Raw genomic sequence first — 18,811 nt, forward strand, 5'->3', positions numbered from 1 at the left:
CAATATCTACAGCAAAATCTTTTTTTCTCTGTAAACTGCCTTGTTATAGTAGTAGAACAATCAAACAAACAAACAAAAAAAACCCACAACATTTTGAGATAAAAAATAAAGGCACAACAGAAAAAATAAAAAAAAACAACAACATAGTAGTAAAGAGAAAAGAAAGAAGTAAATCACCATAATGATGGTAAGCTTATAGATGGAGAAAGAATTTAGATTTTGTCAAGAACAAAGCTGTTAAGTTTTGTTCAAGGAGCTCATGGGGGAAACAGACTGAGGATAGATGCAAAAAAAGGGACAGCAGCAATAATACTTGAGATACGGCAATGTGATTTTTGAATGCTGATTTTATAAGAACTCTCTATCTGCAGATGTGTTAATGTTTGTTCATGTAAAAGATCTGCAGAGATCAGAATACAACAGTCAGATATTTCCCAGATTTTGGAAAAGTTCACAGTAGATCCAAGTCTTCTGGTGTATTTGTTTCATTGTTGGGATTTTCTGTATTTGAGATTAATGGTGTTTTGTTGTTGTTGTAAGAAAAATGTCACACAGCTGCCCAGATCCCACCTTCAAAATTTACTGTGCATAAGCAAGGTTAGGTGAACTATTTCCATAAGAGTTTTTAACAGAAAGCAACTCCCAGCCACAGTTCTCTGCTAGGCACAAACCACTGAAATCTCCTGTCTGGCAGGCTTGCAGAAGGGATAAGACTGAATCATGGAGATCTCTTTTTGAAGACTGGCACCTGAAAACTTCATTTTGCTGTTGCCCTGTATGCAGGGACAGGAGACAGAAGTGAACCACATCTGTGTCCCCCATTCAATCCATGCGTCACAGCAAGACCTGCTTACCTGTTTGATGAGAGCTGCTGCCTGCAGACGGTTTTTGCGATTTGCCACCTCATCCTGGAGCTGCTGCCACAACGTTTGGAGTTTATCTCTCTGTTTCTGGATGTCCTCCTCATATGTAGGGTTCTTCTGGCTCAGATCCCATCCCCTCTTCATGACATCTGCGCAAATGGCCCTGTGCGAGTTGCATTCTGCTTCAAGAGCCTAGCAGAGGGATGGGAGAAACATGAACACAACTCACTCACTGCCAGCTAAGAGCATAAAGGGGGATTCAGATTCTCAGCTACTACAATACACGCATCTTTGAAATCTTCTGTGTCTTACCTGTGCCCAAGTCTTTTCCCTAAGCCCTGGGATGATTGGCCTTTGCTCCCCATGCATAAGTAATTGTCTTTTTTTAAAAAAAAAAACTTTTGTGCAAAGGCAAATTTGCTATGCCATCTTCTCTGAGGGAGATATTTATTTGTGGTCCACCAATTCAGCACTCTTATGCTTTCCTAGCATATACAAAACTAGCAAATACAAAACCAAATACACCTGCATAGTAAGTCTGCCCAAGAGGCTTCTGCTTCAGTTTTGTCACTCATGTCCACAGATCTCTACACTTGTTTATAATGATTCTATGTCAGAAAAAGGCAGCAGCCAGACTTGTGGCATTAGCTTATAGCAAGCTCTCAGGAGTGGTAATTTCTATACAACTCAAGCAGTACTATCCATGCAGCTCTCATCATGATTCTGGTTATCATTGATTTTTTTTCCACCAGCTCTTCTCTTTCCCCACCATCAGGAGAGGCGTTGGGAAAAGCAAAACTTAACAATTTATTTTTCCTTCCCATTCACCAACATGAGATAGTAACTAGTCCAGTATCTTCATGTAGCCCAGGAGAGGCCCCGGTATAAGATAAAGTGCTTCTCTACGCTTTCTGTCTCCTCCTGGGAAAAATACCCACCCTGCACATTGTCTTAAAAAAAATTCCACATACTGGTGATGATACTTGAGCTAATGGCTGGTTTGATAGTTTTCTTATAACTGCTGCATGGTCTGAAGAACATAGATGTTCTAAAATTGTGCTACAATGCAAAGAATAGACACTACCAGCAAAGTAATATACCTTGTGCTTCTGAATGGAAGCTGTAATCTGGCTGACATCTTTCCCTAACGTTGTTGTTCTTGCTATTTTCCATTTCTCAGAGATCCATGATTCTTCTTCTTTGCAGTCACGGAAGAATTCAAAGAGCTTCAAAGCCTCCTCTAGCTGGGATTTTCTGAAACAAAGAAAACAACATAACCAAGTCGCAATTAGGATCCCAAGGAGATAATGCTACAGAATAGCATAAACTTCAGAACTTTGAAAACCCAAAATTGGAATACCTAATTCCTCTTTGTCATCATTTAATTTATTTATGCAAGAGAGCAAGGGAAACAAAACTAAATATTCTTTGTCTTCTAGGAGACAAGGAGATAACAATATGCTATTCATACTACACATAAAGCAAACCATAAGAAACACTAAGAATGAAGTTATTTTTTAGCTATGGAGGTGAGTAATCTCTTTGAGACAGCTGTAATAAAATCACTCAAATTGCTCGTTTAATGCCTTTATAAATGGAGAAAAGGAAATTTTCAAATGTGAGGAAGTAGAGTCCTCTGATTATGGGATTAACTGACCACCTTAATCAGAACCAAGGAGCCATAATCAGTCCTACCGTGTTCTGCTCTGAGCCATAAGGTTCTGATATAGCTGACGAAGCATCGGAACTTTTGCATAAAGCACTTCTGCTTTAACCGTGCTGTCCTTGCTGATTTCTGCTGTCCTTTGAGTTATGTGTGTCAGTCTATCATCATAGGAAGAGATCTGCAAGTCAATCAAGTTGTGCTTTTGAAGTAAATCTACTACCTCTAGGAGCTGCTTCCCACAGTCCTGGGAATTCACTAGTGCCTGCAAACAAAGTAAGAAAAAAAAGGCATTTACAGAGTGCATTCAAGGGATTGGTACAAAGAAATTGGTTGAAAGCTTCCTGTAGACTCCGATAACTTCTAAATGTAAAAGAATTATGTCAGCTATGTAAAGCTAAAATACTTTTATTTCAGTTTCACAAGGTAACAGCAACAATCCAGAGTTTCTATCATCTGCAGAACAGGAAATGTTCTCTTCAAATAACTGTTTTCACAACTAAGTTATGTCTGTTAGGTAAGCATTTAAGGTTTCAGGATTTGTGTGCACAAAACAGCCCTTTTCTATATACATCCATCTGCAGGCAGAAGGATTCAGTCTGTATTTGGACTGTTCTACAGTGTTGAATGGTATGTTTTGACCATGAGGTTTTTTGTTTGATAAACTTACTTGACTTTGCCAGGTAAATAATTAATAATTTTCATTACTTAATAAGTACTTCGTACCAGTATGGTCATACTGAGTGTGAAGTACTTGCTATTTTTGTTATTCAGATAATGAAGTCAAATATAGTAGTAAGTACTTAGTACTTACTATTGGTCCCAACGAAGGTACTGCATGCTTTACTGTCTGCCCTCTTTCTAATTGTATCAATTATTCTAACAGAGTGTTATCTTTTCTATTGATCTTTCTTCTCATATTCTCAGGCTATCATGGTTCCAACAAAGTCATTACCATTAGAAGTTTTTGCTGACTAACACTTGGAGAAATAGATTCATAACTATCAGATACCTCTTTAATTTGAAATTCACACCTTCATATAACCTGTTTGCTCTTTCAACTTAGATACAGTGCAGCCTGCAGTTGTAGGATTTTTCTGTCTTTAAGTAAGACAAGGCGAGACCAAAGGATGAATGTTGTCTGCCACTACAAAATTAATATGAAAGCAGTTGTTTCCTATGATAAAGAGAAGACTGAGTTCTGACACTCTGGTAATACTTGAAAACTCTTCTTAAAAGTGAGCATTGTGCGTTTTGCAGTGGAACTTTTGTCTTCCATAGGTTTTGGTAGCTGAAACCTAGGTGCTTGCCTGAGCTACTTTTCAACTCTATAAATATATAAACAAAATAAGAAGAGTTACTTCCAGAAGGTGATTCAGTGTAGTTGCCTGGAAAGAGAAGACTGTTGATTTTTGTTTGTTTGTTTGTTTATTTTGTTTTGTTTTTTTCAACTTTTGCCTTCTTGAAGCAAAAGATTTCTAAATTTAGGTGAGAGAGGTACCATCTTTATTTTACAACATAATTTGAACCTGTAGCGGTAATACCATATTTCACCTTCTGATTAGAGAGAGTTCTTGCAACAAGGACTGTATTTTTTTGTTGGTTTTTTTTTTTTCTCTGTATAGATACCAGCAATGTTGAACTGAAACCCAAAGTTAGGCATCTAAGTAAAACCAGTGTTTTTTCTCTATAACTGATAGACTTATTTTTTGTTGGTACCAGAGAGTGAGTGCACAACTCCTTGAATATGAGTGTTTGTTTAGGGACGCACATTGTTAACAGTGTGAGCTGCGTGCTGTTGGAGGGGGCTCAGTACCTGTAGCTCTTTCAGCTCCTCCATTATGGCATCAATGTCCCTCAGGAGGGCTAGAATCTCCTGCATTGTACTCAGGGAGTGTTGTCGTTTCTGCAGCTGATCCAGAAGATCTTGCCATTCCTTCGAAATGCTGTTTTCCCTACAAAGGAGGAGAGAGATGATCAGGTTGGATCAAAATCAGGCCTCGTGAGTAAAAATTCCCAGTTCTCACAGTTTTAGAGGAGATAGATGAACACACACAAGGCCAGTTACTTGTGGAGGAGTGCAGGTCACAACTGAAAAACAGGTGAAGTATTTTTAGCAAGTCCTAAGTCAGGATGTACAGATAATCAGAGAAGACATAATTTCTCAAAACTTGAGAACTGGAATCAACTTGGGAAGACTTTGTGAGTTAAAAAATCTGTATCTCCCAAACTGCAGACTGTGTTGATTTTGAGGAAAAAGTAGTATACATTTTCTAAGTATGTTTGATGGAATATAGGATTTTGGCAGAACAAATATTTTCATATACAGATTAAAAAACCTCTGAACTATTTTTCACTTGAAATCAGTCCAAGTTTTGATCATTGAAGCAAAATCGAACCAAACAAACATAAGACAAAACATTTAACTGCTGAAACGCTTCATGGCTAGAGGAAATTCCTGCCAGTTCTACTAATGAGGAGAAGAGCTTTGATCCATAGCCACTTTTTTTTTTTTTGTCTATGTAAAAAAAATTAAAATAATTTCAACCTCCACCACCACACGGTCTCAAGACGACCACTCACTTCTTCACAATTTGATCTTTGCTGTGGTAGTTATTCTGGCTGATGACTGTTGCCATTTTGGCCAAATCTGCGAAACGTTCTCTCCTGGGGAGTACATCTGCCACAATGGCTTCCAGCTTCTTACTGGCAGCTTCCATCCTGTCTATGCTCTCTGGCCAGAAGTCTTGCTTTCCAATCACTTTCCTCATGTCTTCCAAATAAGCTTCACGCAGAGCTGCCTTCTTCAGGAACCTTCTGGCTAGTTGTTCCAGCTTCTCTAGCCTCAGCATCTCCTTCTGCAGTGCTTTTCCCCGGTTGTGTTCTGCCTTTTCCAGGATAATCCAGTTCTTTTCCACATCCTGCAGTGTCCTCCCTTCTGGAGGCACATATAGTCGTAGGTTGTTGGCTCTCTGCTTGGTCCTGATACTGAAGAGATGAGCTTCAATCATTCCCTTATCTTGATATTTAGGGGGTTTCTCCACAGTGCGGAAGGTCTTGAAATTGGCCATGAGCAGCCACATTTCCTGAAGAGAGTTGGGGAAGATACGGTCATCCAGCTCAATCACCTTCTGCTTAATCCATTTCAGGAGGTCAGAGACCATCTGCTCATACAGAAGCTTCAAGTCATCTATCTCCTTCAGGAGGAACACAATCTGAAATGGGAATATGAAGTTACAAGCCACATAGGAAGCAGAATGAACCAAGATGGGTGAACAGAGTGCGACATCATTGTAAACAAAACTTAGGATCCAAACAGAACAGTATATGTCAGGAAGACAGGATTTAACAAGCAAATTGCCACAGTCATCTAATTTTTATACCAATCATAGAATGGTTTGGGTTGGAAGGGACCTTAAAGACAATCTAACTTGTTCTATTTCCACTATGTATATCACATAGGTATAGATTTAAGCTATGGGGCCAGATGACCTTTCATGAAAACAAAAAAACAAACAAACAAACAAAAAAAACCAACCCAACCAAATAAATATTATTTAATGTTTAATTTCTTCTTTTTTTTTTTTTTTAATTTAGGAAAAGGTTAAATTTTGAAATAAATAACATGCATATGACAACTGTTGACAGATCCTATGAGAGCTGAAAAGAAGAAAGCAGAAATCCTCCCAAATAGAGGTTTCAGAAATTTTGTTTCACAATGGAACCAAAGTGAGATTTTTTTCATTCTCTTTCAAAAAAAGAAAAGTCTTATCCTATCTGTTAATATGCAATCAACTCCTCTTAATCTCAACGCCTTGGGTGTGGGAAGCCATCTGACAAGATTTTAGTTCTCTTACACGCCAACAGCAGACTGTTGACAAACTGACCCTTCTCAATCTCTTCTGGAGGAGCCATTCCACTTTTTAAAAACCATCAGAGAAATGAAACACATTATAGCTGAACAGGTTGGTAAGAATGTTAACTCTGATTCAACAGTAATTTTTCTAGTCTATAACACTTATCTGTTTCATCTGCAATCCGGCCTGCATTTATCTCAACTGTCCATATATCTCAAAAATCCATTTAGAATGAAATTCATAATGAAATAATTTTTTAAAAAGTTAGAATGAAGTCATCCTTTCTTTCAGTTTTACACATTTTTTCAATTTTTGTGTCTTTATAGCTTTTTCCTTACTTTTACTCAGTAGCCTCCCTGTAGACATCAGGGTTAATGCTGAACTATGTTGTCTGCCTCTATCATTTTCCTGAAGCAGGCAGACAGATTAGTGAGGGAGATACTGCTGAGCAAAGGCCCATGCCTCGCAAGTGGTTACCTACTTTTACCTAGCAGAAAGTGCACTTGGCAATGAATAAATGTCACAGTGCTTGAAGAGTAGCAAAACAGCACCAACCTTGAGTGAAGGAAAACCAGCCCATGTTGCCAGGGCTCCTTTCTGTATTTTCTGCCATCGTACCCAGTTCTTGCTGAAAGATCCCAGTAAGTGCATGGCTACCTCACGTGGGTGGGGGAAAGCAGATTTACCTCTCCAGGATGAATCCCTCTGCCATCCTGGTCACCTATTAGTCTCAACTCAAAGGCTTCCTTGACACACTCAGACTTCCCTCCCCAATCCTATTAGTAAGTTCAGAACTGCCTATTTGAGGGGACGAAGGACATGAGGAGATTAACATCTGTTTTGTTATCCTTCTTTATGCTTGTGTGTGTAAGAAACAGGAAGACAGGTGAGCAATATTAGAGATGGGTGAGAATACCAAAGGAGACTAAGGGAGAAAAAGGAAGAAGTAAGTGAAAAGAGAGAGGAAAAGAATGCATGAATATACCTATAGAAAGTGAAAAAAAAATGGTGGAGCACAACAAAAACTGTAAAAAAACAAAACAAAACAAAACAAAACAAAAAAAACAGAGTAAGAAATGCTCTTTCTGTGTTTGCCCATAATACAAAGATATAGCCTGATGATCCTGCCCAAAAAGCAAAGTCTCTGCTGGAGTCCAGACAAATCTTACTGTCTGTAAGATTTTTTACATTAATCCGTATTTATGCCCAATCTTTTTTTTTAACTGAATTCAAAGTCTGGCTGTCATCCAACAGTTCTTCAGAGAACCTCACTGTCACTGAGAAACATTTCAGAATCATCTTGTTCTTGTCTAAGAACCACTTAGCTGAACAAAGTCTGCTTCACAAAAAGGTTTTGCCTTGTCACCATCAGGGATGTTCTAGTTTTGTGTCTCCTACTGAGCAATATATTCCCTCTAGAGTCAGAGGGGGGAATATAGAGTCATCCTGATGTAGACTGTTTGAAAAAATATAGCGTGGGTATTCTGACAGAAGAAAATAAATTTTCTCCAAGAGAAGTAGTACTCAGTGGAAGGATCACAATATTTTGATTAAGATCTACTCAAAATTCCTTCCATTTTCCATTAGCATGATGCAAGTAGTTCACATGTAAGTCAATTGTATATGAGACTAAATGTATAGTGAAAGTGTTAAAAAAAAAAACTTATTAAAGCAATTTCATTTTATAATTTTATGCTTTAGTTCCTGTTTTTTTTTTTTTTTTCTTGGAGATCTCCTCCTTCTGTTGCACTTGCTCATTTTTCATCTGTTTAATCACAATTTGTACCTGACTAAGGAGTTAAAAAGAACGGATGAGGATTTCCAAAGAAAACAGAAATTCAAAGTAGTCTCTTTCCTATTAAATTAGAAAATTGTTGACTAGCTGTTTTTGCCTAGCTGTTATTTTCCCAAGATTAATCAGATCTGCATGGCTTCAAGCTGCATTAGAAGCACATCAGCTCTCAAACTGAAACTGGGAGGTAAAAAAGGGATCTGTATCCGGAGACAAATGTAGTCCCTCTAGAAATCAAAGCCTAGAGACACTTTTCAACATTCAAATGACAATAAAAAGTTTTTGATTCCTTTTCATGGCATTTGATTCAGTTCAAATGATCCTGAAGCTGACCTTGCACTAAATACATTTCCAACAAAAATTTAACTTTATGTATTTAACTTTAAAATTCTGAAGATAGCAATGCACTTACTTTGGCAAGTCGCTTTTGATTTGTCTGGCCTTGTTTCATTCTGGAGAAATAGTGGTAGTAGAGTGACACATAAGTCATGATGGATCTCTCATCTGGGGAGGGTACTGCCACATCCTCAGCATCAAGCAGCTTGCTGATCCCTAGCTCTTTCTCAGCAACATTAAAGGCAGTGTTCAAGTTTTTGATGGGCTGGTCCTGCCGCAGTGAGCTATAATTGATAAGATCAGGCCTGGGCAAGGAGAAGAACAGAGAGAAAAAGGGGAACAGACATTTATGTTTATCTTAAGTTCCTTCAGATGATAAATCATAGATTGTTTATTAGACAAGGAATAACTGAAATTATTCTGTCTGACCTGCTTTATTCAGAAACATCAGAACTATATAGCTGGAAGATTCTCCTTTATGAAACTGAAATACCACTCCCAGCAAATCTCTGACTTTCAGTTATTTCTCATTCTCACCATTGAAAACCAGTGCCTTGCTAGAGTGGTAATTCTGAACAGGGAGATGACTCCCAGCTGGGTAAATTTCAGAGTATAGAGCATCCTGACTAGAAGATGGAGCAGAATTGTTAGTGCGAGAATTGTACAAAGCTATCTCAGGTAGTTTCTCTCTCCTTGGGCTGTTTTCTTCACACCTTTTAGAATGGTCAGAGAAGGAAGGATAATGCTGAGAAGTTTACTTTTTAAAAATGAATCAGAAAGTGTAAACACTCACAAAGTTTACACAATAAAAGCAATCACTACACCAGTAACTGTTGAAAGTGAGTAATGAGAATATGAGAGGCTTAGACCAAACACTGGGCAGTGTTGCTCAGATGTGTAATAATCCCTTAGAAATCTCATTTCCAACAAAATGAACAGTGAAGCAGGAGCTTTTGGTCCCTCCTTCCTTTCTCAGAGGCAGCATATCCATTTAAGAAAGGAGAGTTTTCAATGAATAAGGGTAAGGAGAGAATTTTTTGATTTCTTGGCAAAGATCTGTTACTCAGACTGTTGTGCTTTCAGACAGCTTGTGCCAGAACTAGAAAAAGCAACAAGCAAATCGTCCTGAGCTCAGCTCTCACCTGTGGGCATGTATAAGTGCATTGAAAGCCAGTCCATCACTCCAGCTTTTAGAGAAGTCCTTCACATTTACGTTGGGATAGCTGGCAGTTTTATGCTGACACCAAAGTAGTAGGGCTTCATTGGCAAACAGCTGATCAGCTCTGCCTCCAAATTCTTCCTGTGAAGACAGCAGAGAAAAGAAAAATCAGTGTGTGCAGTATGTGGAAGTAGCATCTGTGTTTTATATTCCCAATAAAAATAACTTTGTACTGCTTCTGTCCAACTTGTAAATCATCTCAAACAGTAATGAGTTCCAGGCTGAACCTGTCATGAAGACAGAATGACTTAACATAAAACTTGGAGTTTTCTATTAAAGTAAAAGTTAATTGAATGAATTCCTAAATCATAATATGAAATTAACATAATAAGTTTTTATGTTTTTCTTTTCTGCAAGGCTTGTAAAAGTAAATGCAAGAAAAATGTAAAGCTTGGTTCATGTGCTTTCCTAGCTTTGATCTAGAATTCATAAAAAGATGAAGTGTTCAGATCTATCATTAGAAATTACTAATTTGGATTTCACAATATCTTTGTAGGAGCTTATCTCTCATGTATTTGAAATACGGTAAAAAGTAAATGGTAAAAAGTAAAAAGTTTGTGAAAGGGAGTGATGAACACAAACATCTCTAAGTTATTGTTTTCTGTCTCTGATAAATTGTGAAATGGACTCAATTCCTTTTACAACTTGCTGGCAAGTAATTGGGTAATATTATAAGATCTGCAGAATCAAAATGGACAGGAAATGTCATCAAAACACTCTTTTCTGAACTGAAGAGATACAAAGCCTCTGAATTCCTTGAGGAGTTCAGAAAAAAAGACCTTATTTTACCTTATCAAGTTTGATAGATGAAATTTGAAATCGAAGTATAATGATCCAGATAAGTCCCAGGATCAAGGTTCTGTCACCGTCTACGATATTCTCAGGACCAATCACTTTCACTTGTACCTGCTAATAAACAAATATCTGTTCAGTATGAAATTGCTCACGTCAAGCTCTCTGAACGAGACATCTGTGTAACAGACTAGTGTTAAAGAGGGCATTCTGTCTTTCTTAAGGAAACAGATTTTACACAATTACTTCATTTGTCCTTATATCTGAGAACTCCCATGTTCATCCCCGAGCTCCCATATGCACCAAAAATGAAATTCAGGAAATATCTGACAAAGGGATGGCAGTCTCAAAGATTTAAAGTTTAATTACTGGTTTTGAAAATTGTGGTTAAGTAAAGAAACGCAGCTCAGTGACACTGTCCTCCAAAGGAGTGGAAGCTGGGCAAACTCAGTGATCATTTGATGTGATCTCTAGAAAACTAGTCTACATATAGCTCTTAGGCTCACCAAACAGCCCAAACATCCTACTAAATAAGTCACAGCTTCTTTCTCCATTATTTCTAGAACAGCAAGATAGGCTGCAATACGCAAATGAAGTGCTCTTCAAGAAGTCTGAACATGCTCTATAGTCTCAATACATCTATGAACCCCTGTCTGCAGACCAGACTTGTTCAGTCAAATAACAGTCTAACTGGAAAACTCTGGATATGCACATGCTGCTGGGCCTTATCCGGGGTGTGTTTTTAGCAGATGTGTTAGGTGGAATACACTAAGCCCATGCTGCGCTGCATTTGTTTTGGAATTACTGGAAAAGTCTGCATTACACACCTCCCCATGTTTACTGCTATGAAACCAGTCTGCTCCTTCAGAGTTCATAACAGAGAACTTTGTTTGATGATTTTCCAGAGAAGTATATGATAAATTGTTTGTTTAAAAAAGAAAAAAATGGCACACCATCTTATAGCTTAAGAAGTGAAGATATACAACTTGAATACATAAAAGTACTGCAATGGCTTGCTTAAAACTGTTTGAATCAGAGCTCTAAAATCCCCATTTTTATACCAGGTGGCCTCATCAGTGTCTATTGCTGCTTACTTTGCCCCATTATCTGGGAAAGCATTACATCTAAAAAGCAAATAATCAAAAATTTTAAGCTGTCAGGAAAGAAAACTGCTGCCAAAATTTTTTTGAATTAATTCAGAAATTGTAAACAGGTTTTCAAGAACCACCCAAGCTTCAGAGAACATTTATCTAATTTAAGTCATGAAGGGACTGTTTTAAGAAGTTGCTCATTCCTTTTTGCCACAGGAACCCAAAATGTTCATTGCACAGGAACAAAAAATGTTTGCCTTGTCCTGCTCTTGCAGTGTATGAATTTTCTTCACCTATCAGGTAATATGGTTGTGACATCTAGGATAAATATGCTGCTATTTCTAAAATCCCAATAAATGAAAAAAAAAAAAAAAAAAAAAGGAAGAGTGAGGTAATTACATGGGTAAAACAAAAAGTTCACTGGTGAACAACTTTCTCCCTTTTCCCTATGCCTTTGTGTTTCCTATGTTTTTTTTCCCCGTAGCACTGTTCTGTCTTTTACAGTCACATATTCTTATCTGCCAGTCCATTTTCTTTTTACAGCTTTCCTCTTTCTAATACCAAAATTGGTCAACAATTTTTTTCACCTGGCTAATATGTCCATTAGAAAATGTAAATCTAAAGAAATAAATATTTTCGATTATGACAGTGAATGTTTTGAGTGCATTTCTCTCTCTCTCTTTTTTTTTTTTTTTAATGGGAAGTTTAAAATCAGTATTTCAAATTAGCATTCCACAATATAATTCATTTTCATTTAGATGTGACATTTTTGGAGGAATATTATATACTTATAGGCTACACTTCTCATATAATAACAAAATCTGTGGGTTTTTTTTGTTTTGTTTTTCTTTTATAAAACCTGACCTGTATTCATAGAACATTCTGCTATGTATTAGAGCTGGAAATTATTATGAACATTAGACTAATCAGTTAGTAACATATATACAGTCTATTTTTATCTATAATATCATTATTACTATCAGCTTACCTTGGATTTCAGAAACGTAATGGCTTTGCTGTTGTTTTCTAGAAAGTGCACTCTCATCTTTCCCCGGTTTGGTCTGGGCAAAGATTCTCCAGAGAGCAGCTCCAGGAGTTGCATGAGATAGATACCATCCTTCAGGTCTGTGTAAATATTTTCTATTTCAGCCCTTACCTGCAAAGACCAGTCACACAACATCAACATTGGCTGAACATTTGGCCCACAGGTCAATTGACTTCTACTACTAAACAAACAACACCTTGCTGCTGTTCTGCAGAGTCTGCTGTGTGCATAAATGTGATGTATAAGCAATGAAGGTCAAATCACAAAAAATAGGTTCATGGAGGGACTGACATTACTTCAGAGAGTGGGCAGGACTAAAAAACTCCAACAAAACATAAGTTAGGAAACAGAGGGAAAAAAAAAATCAGATCTTGAAAAATAACAAAATCACAAAAACAAATACTTTGGAAGTGCTGACATTTTTTATTTCAGTTGAAAAGTCTTTTTTCAGTTTTTTACTCTGAGCAATGCATTCAATTTAAAATTTAAACTGACAATCCCAAAGTTAAGTGAGGCAAAATAAAGGAAATGAGAAGACATAGAACAATTTCCATGACTCATTTTACATTCCAAAATCTTAATTCTGTTACTTCCTTCTTAGAGATCCACTGCTGCCTCAAATCCATAATTACAGATGGTCTCACACTTAAGTGCAATTTCTATGTAAAATGTTAGGATCTACAAAAATGTATCTCACTGCTGCTAGTAGTAATGTCACCCAGTGCTTAGGTGACACACCATGACATAGAGTGTACTCTGATCTAACAAGAGCTTGCCTTAGGTGTTTCCTTTTGGCATTGAGCCACTAGCCATCAAGTGACAATGAAACCATTTCACACACCCAACAATAACCTGCTGTGATTCTGAAATCATGGTAAATAATCTTTTCACCTTAAAAAACAAAAAAAAGAAATAAAATATTCCTGATGTTTAATTGGTTAGTTATGTGATTTTTTGTTTGCTTTTCAGTTTGGAGCATAGTTAAATGTAGGTGAAATAAAGGATAAACGCTTTTTTTTTTTTTTTTTTAATAGTCTTGACAGGTTTTTTTTTTTTTTTTTTTTTTTAATTTTGTAAATCACTGAGAATTTAAAGGCAAGTTACATATAGAGACTTCAGTTCTGTTCTTTGTGTAGAACAAGGACTAGCAGCTATCTCTGGCTAATTATTTCCATGAAAAATTCTGTTTTATTGCCATCTTTACTATTTTTTGCATGTAAGTAATCCTAAAATTCCACCTACAATATATTACAACAATAAAGTTAAAGCTACTATGGTCTGTGGCAGTTTTATTCATGAAGAATAGTTCCATTTTAACTTAACTGTAAAGAGACTGTCTCCCTACATATGCTTAATGCCCCGCTCAGCAACAGAAATAGCTTTGTTACATGTGTCTCCATGCAAACAAATCGAAGATTGCTTAACAAATTCACTGCAATTTCCCTTAAGCATTAAGCATTCCCTGAATGCTAAACTTGAAGTAGTCAATAGTGCAATTGAGAATACTGCAGTGTCCTGTAGTAGGATAGTATCAAGTTAAAAGTCCATGTTGGTGAGCTTGACTACATTGCTGAGAAGACCTTGATAAGCTCTTGGTCTCTGAACCATTTCTTACCGTATATGGTTTGGAAAGCTCTCACAGGATTTTCTTCTCATGCTTTTATGATCCACACTCAAGTACTATGCAGGAAGTAGAGGCTAACATTTTAATCTTTGAACTCCAATGTGTTTTTAAAATGACAAAGTATGTATTGATTTGTAGCTACATAGAAATATTTTACTACATTATAAAAGCTTAACTTTCTTGCAGGTAGGAAAATGAGATTGTGTTTTGCGGCTCCTCACTCAGAGTAAGAAAAATTAATTTAAAAGTTGGTTGTACTCTGAGGCTGGCTTTACACAAAATCCTGAGATAAACATTAAAATGAAAAACATTCATCTAATACTGAAACACTGTACAGCATTCGTGAACTACAATAGTAATAAGAGGTCTGGTCTGGCTTGATGTTTCCAAGGTCCATTTTCATTAATATCAACTATGGGCAGTAGAAAAGTGAATTGTTCTTGGAAAATGTACTTTCATAATGTGTCACAGATAAACTCATTTTGGGCACAAATCATGTGCCTGCAGTAAATCTGGTGACTTTTGGAATATGGTGGATTACCTTGCACAAACAAGTCAATTGTACACTACCTCTGATGCTTTCTGGAAATCTGAGACTAACTGAAGCCTCACTGAAATTTCTAGACCTAAGGCAACTTTTTCAGAGCCACTGAGCAGCAACTTGTAACATGGACAGTGGAAATAATTATGAGGCAGAAGATACGGGATGAAGTATTCTGGTTAGTCAAAGTCTTTCTTGTTTGCATATGTAAGCAATTGTGACACTCTGAAAAGATGTGCAAAAATTGACACGTATAAGAATATAGCAAGTGAAACAATAAAAAACAAAGACAAAACCAGGAAAAAAGTCATGGGTGGAGTTGGTACTTACATTATTCCTGAGGAAGATATTATTCATCCAGTTGGTGAAGGTCTTCTTTTGCATAAACATACGCTGCTCCTGCAGCCTTTTGATGTGATCTTTTTCAAATTCACTATTCATGGTGATCTAAGAAATAAGAAATTCCAGTGAGAAGGTCAGTACTGAAGAGATGTACTTGGCCAGCTACAAACAATGTTGTACCCAATATATATTGGAAATCCTATAAGTACAAAATTCAATACCACACCCAGTATAATACTAATTTCCTTTAGCTTGTACTTTGCACTTTATATTCGCTCAAGTTTATTTTTACTTAAAATGTTTTCCCTTTTAAACTGCATCTCTACTGTCTAGGACAAAAATGAGACATTAATGCACCTTTACTTTCTTTCAGTTTCTCTCCAGGCACTTGATCCCATAAGAACCCTGATCATCAATAACTTCATCAATAACTTCATGGAATGTGCTAAAATCACATCACTGAGAACTAATTTCAGACTATGTCAGAAAGAGAGAGATCTGCAAATCACCCAAAGCACTGCTTGAAGTTGTGTTATGCTATCCAAGGACTGCTTGGGATGTTGTTGGCTTTCAGATCATGGTATTTAAGCAGAAATTGAATGACCTTTTTAGAAAAGAAATAACTTGGTTCTTTCCTCCTACAAGTTCAGTTTTTGTATATCTTTGTGGGATGGTGACACAGTTCCATTATCACTCGAACAGTGCCCTAGGCCAGGAGTCAGTGACTGTTACTGCTTTTCCTGAGGCTAGTATTTGTCTACTTCCTGCATACATTGAAAAATCAGGCTTGTAATTCATCACAGCACCCAAGGAACATCAGAAAGTAGGAGAGTCTCCCCTTAAGAATCTCTGATAAAATAAACCATATTTCAATTCTTTTGGTGTTATTTTGCTTACAGTATGAATATCTAATGAGTTGCCTTGCTGTTTTGAAGGCAAGAGTATAATCTGAAAAAAATCTGTCTAAAAATCCATTGCTACAGGCATATATAAGTGACCAAATGTCATCTTCTTGAACTAATGCAGTAATTCTTAGTATTACCTGGATATCAGCCTATCTGCAAAACCAAGAAATCTGCTGTAATTGTGAAAGAGAGATGTATCTGCTGCTGTCACCCCACTGCAAAGAGAAAAAGGAATGAAGAATTAGAAACTGTGAAAACCTGCAGAGGGTGATTCTTCCCAGATCATTTATATATGATTTGCAGAGGCCCAGTTCTGAGCTACTCTGGGTTCAGTGCCCTTTTAACTCATAAAATCTAAAACACTGGAAAAACATTATCTACCCTACCATGGGTAGTCTGTAAAATGGATACAGGAGCAGCATCACAACACATGAGATATTTGATAAAATGCCTGATATTTTTCTGTTCTCCCATAAACGTGAAAAACTTTGCCATTTTATAAGACAGAAAAGTGTGGGAATTGCTGAAGCAGTGACTTGTTATTGTATTTTTTCTTTTTTTTTCTTTTCCCAGGTGTTTCTTAACACTCAGTGATTTACAGAGACAGCACTGGAGATTAACAGTTCAACAGCAACATAAGGAAAGATCATGGTCACAGAGGAAAGCCTTACAAAAGGCAGAATTTTGCAAATTTTGAAATGGAACTATTAAAAGACACCTGCAATACTTTCTGATTCTCTGAGCTTGTTCAGCGTAGTCTACTTTTTCCATCTGAAGAGCAGATATTCAAAGAATTGCTTTTGCCTTCCAGAGGGGTGATGTTAAGCCACTTCTGTATAATAAACCTATATAACAATCCATTTCTGAATTTGCCAAATATTCTCAGAATGTCTGCAACCTCCTTTTCATAAAAAAGTTTTTATCCAAGCATAGCAGTCACCATACATACCATGACTGCTGTTGAACTACTGCCTTATAAAACAGCTCACCCATTTTATGAAATTCTGTTACAAATGCTCCCAGTATGGGCATTTATGTGAAAACAGAGCTATGACAGAATATCTGTACTCACTGGAAGTAGAAGCAGTGCTAAAAGCCAAGTCTGGCTGTAATGATACATTACAGTAAAAATAGATCAAATACCACAAAAAGTCTGGACTTACTGAGGTCAGGAGCAGCTCCTTTCTCGTGTTCAGCAGTTGGTCATTCTGGAGAATGACTTTCAGTTCTAGATTCAATTGTACTCCTAAGTTCAGCTCATGGTTTTCATGCAAAGCAACCTTTGAATTCAGGAACAGAGACCAAGTATTTATGATATGCCTATGAACCTTTCAACTGATCTAAAGGAAATAACCTATGAAAACCAATGAGCTGTCACAGGCCTTAAATTATTTTTGAGATATGTAATAAGCCAAAACTGCTATGACAGAGTGAAAACAGCCATCCACCATGCTGACCCTTTGGTAAAGAGCAGTGAGTCCTTCACAGATTCATTGAGGGATCTGACTCATCACAGACTACTTTTCTACAGAGATTTTTTCCTTGGAAATCAAACCTATCAATAGAGTCTAAAAATGAAAGCACAGAAGAGGGTACAAAGAGCAACGTAATTCCCAAGTAGTTTAACTGAGATAAAACAAGTGAGAATGCAAAATTAGGAAGATTTAGAAATTTACCAGTCACCACTTCGAGGAAGTTCATGTGCACAGTTGCTGGAGGGGCAAACTGGAATCAAGCTGTCAGTGAAAAGGCATACCTATAAAGTTTGCTATAGATGGACTTTACCACTAAAGACAACAGGGAAAATGATTCCAGTAACTTATACAGCAGAGTCCTTGTTGTCACTGACAAGATTGCACAACCACAGAATACGTTGACCTGACATCACTGCTGGAAACTGGAGGGTTGTTGTTGGTAATCAACACTGGAAAATGGACAGGCATATGAAATCAGAAGCTGTAAGTGAAAATGTTCCTCCCAGAGACAAGGTAAGAGGATATCAGGCTTTTGCCTTCTGGCAAGTGTAGTTTTGTCAGCATCCAAAATGAGGTGAGGAAATATGGAAGAGGAAAATGAACAATCTATTCAGTACAGATAAAACTCAAAAAACAAAATCTTTATCTTCATACTTAACCTAGAGAAATATCATATATAGTTTCACTTAAGTCAGATAAAAATTAAAGTTGAATGCATACATTGCAGGTATTACTCAAAAAATTCCCTCCAAATTCTTGGACTTGTCTTTAGCAGCCATTTTAAAAAATGTCATTCTTAATAATCATTAAATGGGAACAGAGGCACAGGATGAAGAGGATAGAAATTCAGCAGCTGTTTTTATCTCTTCTGTAAGCTCATTGCCATATTATAATTCTGCTCCTCTCTTTTCTATCTTGCTTTTAGTTATACCTGTGCTCTACTAAAAGTAGAATCATAGGCTACTGACTTCAGCCTGGTACAGTTTGGCTGCATTGTCTATGCTGAGAAAGTGTCTGGTCTTCTCTCTTATCATGGAGAGTAGAGAATCCATAGATGAATGCCTGGATACAGGTATTTCTCTGTGTTGCAAGTTAATTATTATCTAATGAATAAATGTGTGAAACAGTGGCTTTGCTTTTTATGAGAAGAGAAGACAATTGGAGATTTGGAACTTCACTAACTCTTGAATAGCTATCTCCATTTACTGTATACATACATACATGTCAAAGTGGTGGACATTTATACAGTGATAACTTTTCCTCAGT

The 18,811-nt window shown here is 36.9% G+C and overlaps 1 protein-coding gene across 1 annotated transcript in view; it reads right to left on the reverse strand.

Annotated features, from left to right (window-relative positions):
- The window catches only part of SPTBN5 (spectrin beta, non-erythrocytic 5), a 93,322-nt gene extending 74,783 nt beyond the window's left edge, over positions 1 to 18,539 (reverse strand). The window contains 12 exon segments of the mRNA XM_042862479.1: positions 855 to 1,055; positions 1,964 to 2,117; positions 2,559 to 2,791; positions 4,343 to 4,481; positions 5,110 to 5,741; positions 8,588 to 8,816; positions 9,654 to 9,811; positions 10,520 to 10,636; positions 12,602 to 12,769; positions 15,154 to 15,270; positions 17,234 to 17,350; positions 18,477 to 18,539. Of these exon segments, the coding sequence (XP_042718413.1) occupies positions 855 to 1,055; positions 1,964 to 2,117; positions 2,559 to 2,791; positions 4,343 to 4,481; positions 5,110 to 5,741; positions 8,588 to 8,816; positions 9,654 to 9,811; positions 10,520 to 10,636; positions 12,602 to 12,769; positions 15,154 to 15,270; positions 17,234 to 17,350; positions 18,477 to 18,539 (2,328 nt within the window).
- Positions 18,540 to 18,811: the final 272 nt, after the last annotated feature.

This window comes from Lagopus leucura, unplaced genomic scaffold, assembly GCF_019238085.1.
Source record: "Lagopus leucura isolate 7727_CA_CO unplaced genomic scaffold, USGS_WTPT01 Super-Scaffold_1, whole genome shotgun sequence".
Taxonomy (NCBI): domain Eukaryota; kingdom Metazoa; phylum Chordata; class Aves; order Galliformes; family Phasianidae; genus Lagopus; species Lagopus leucura.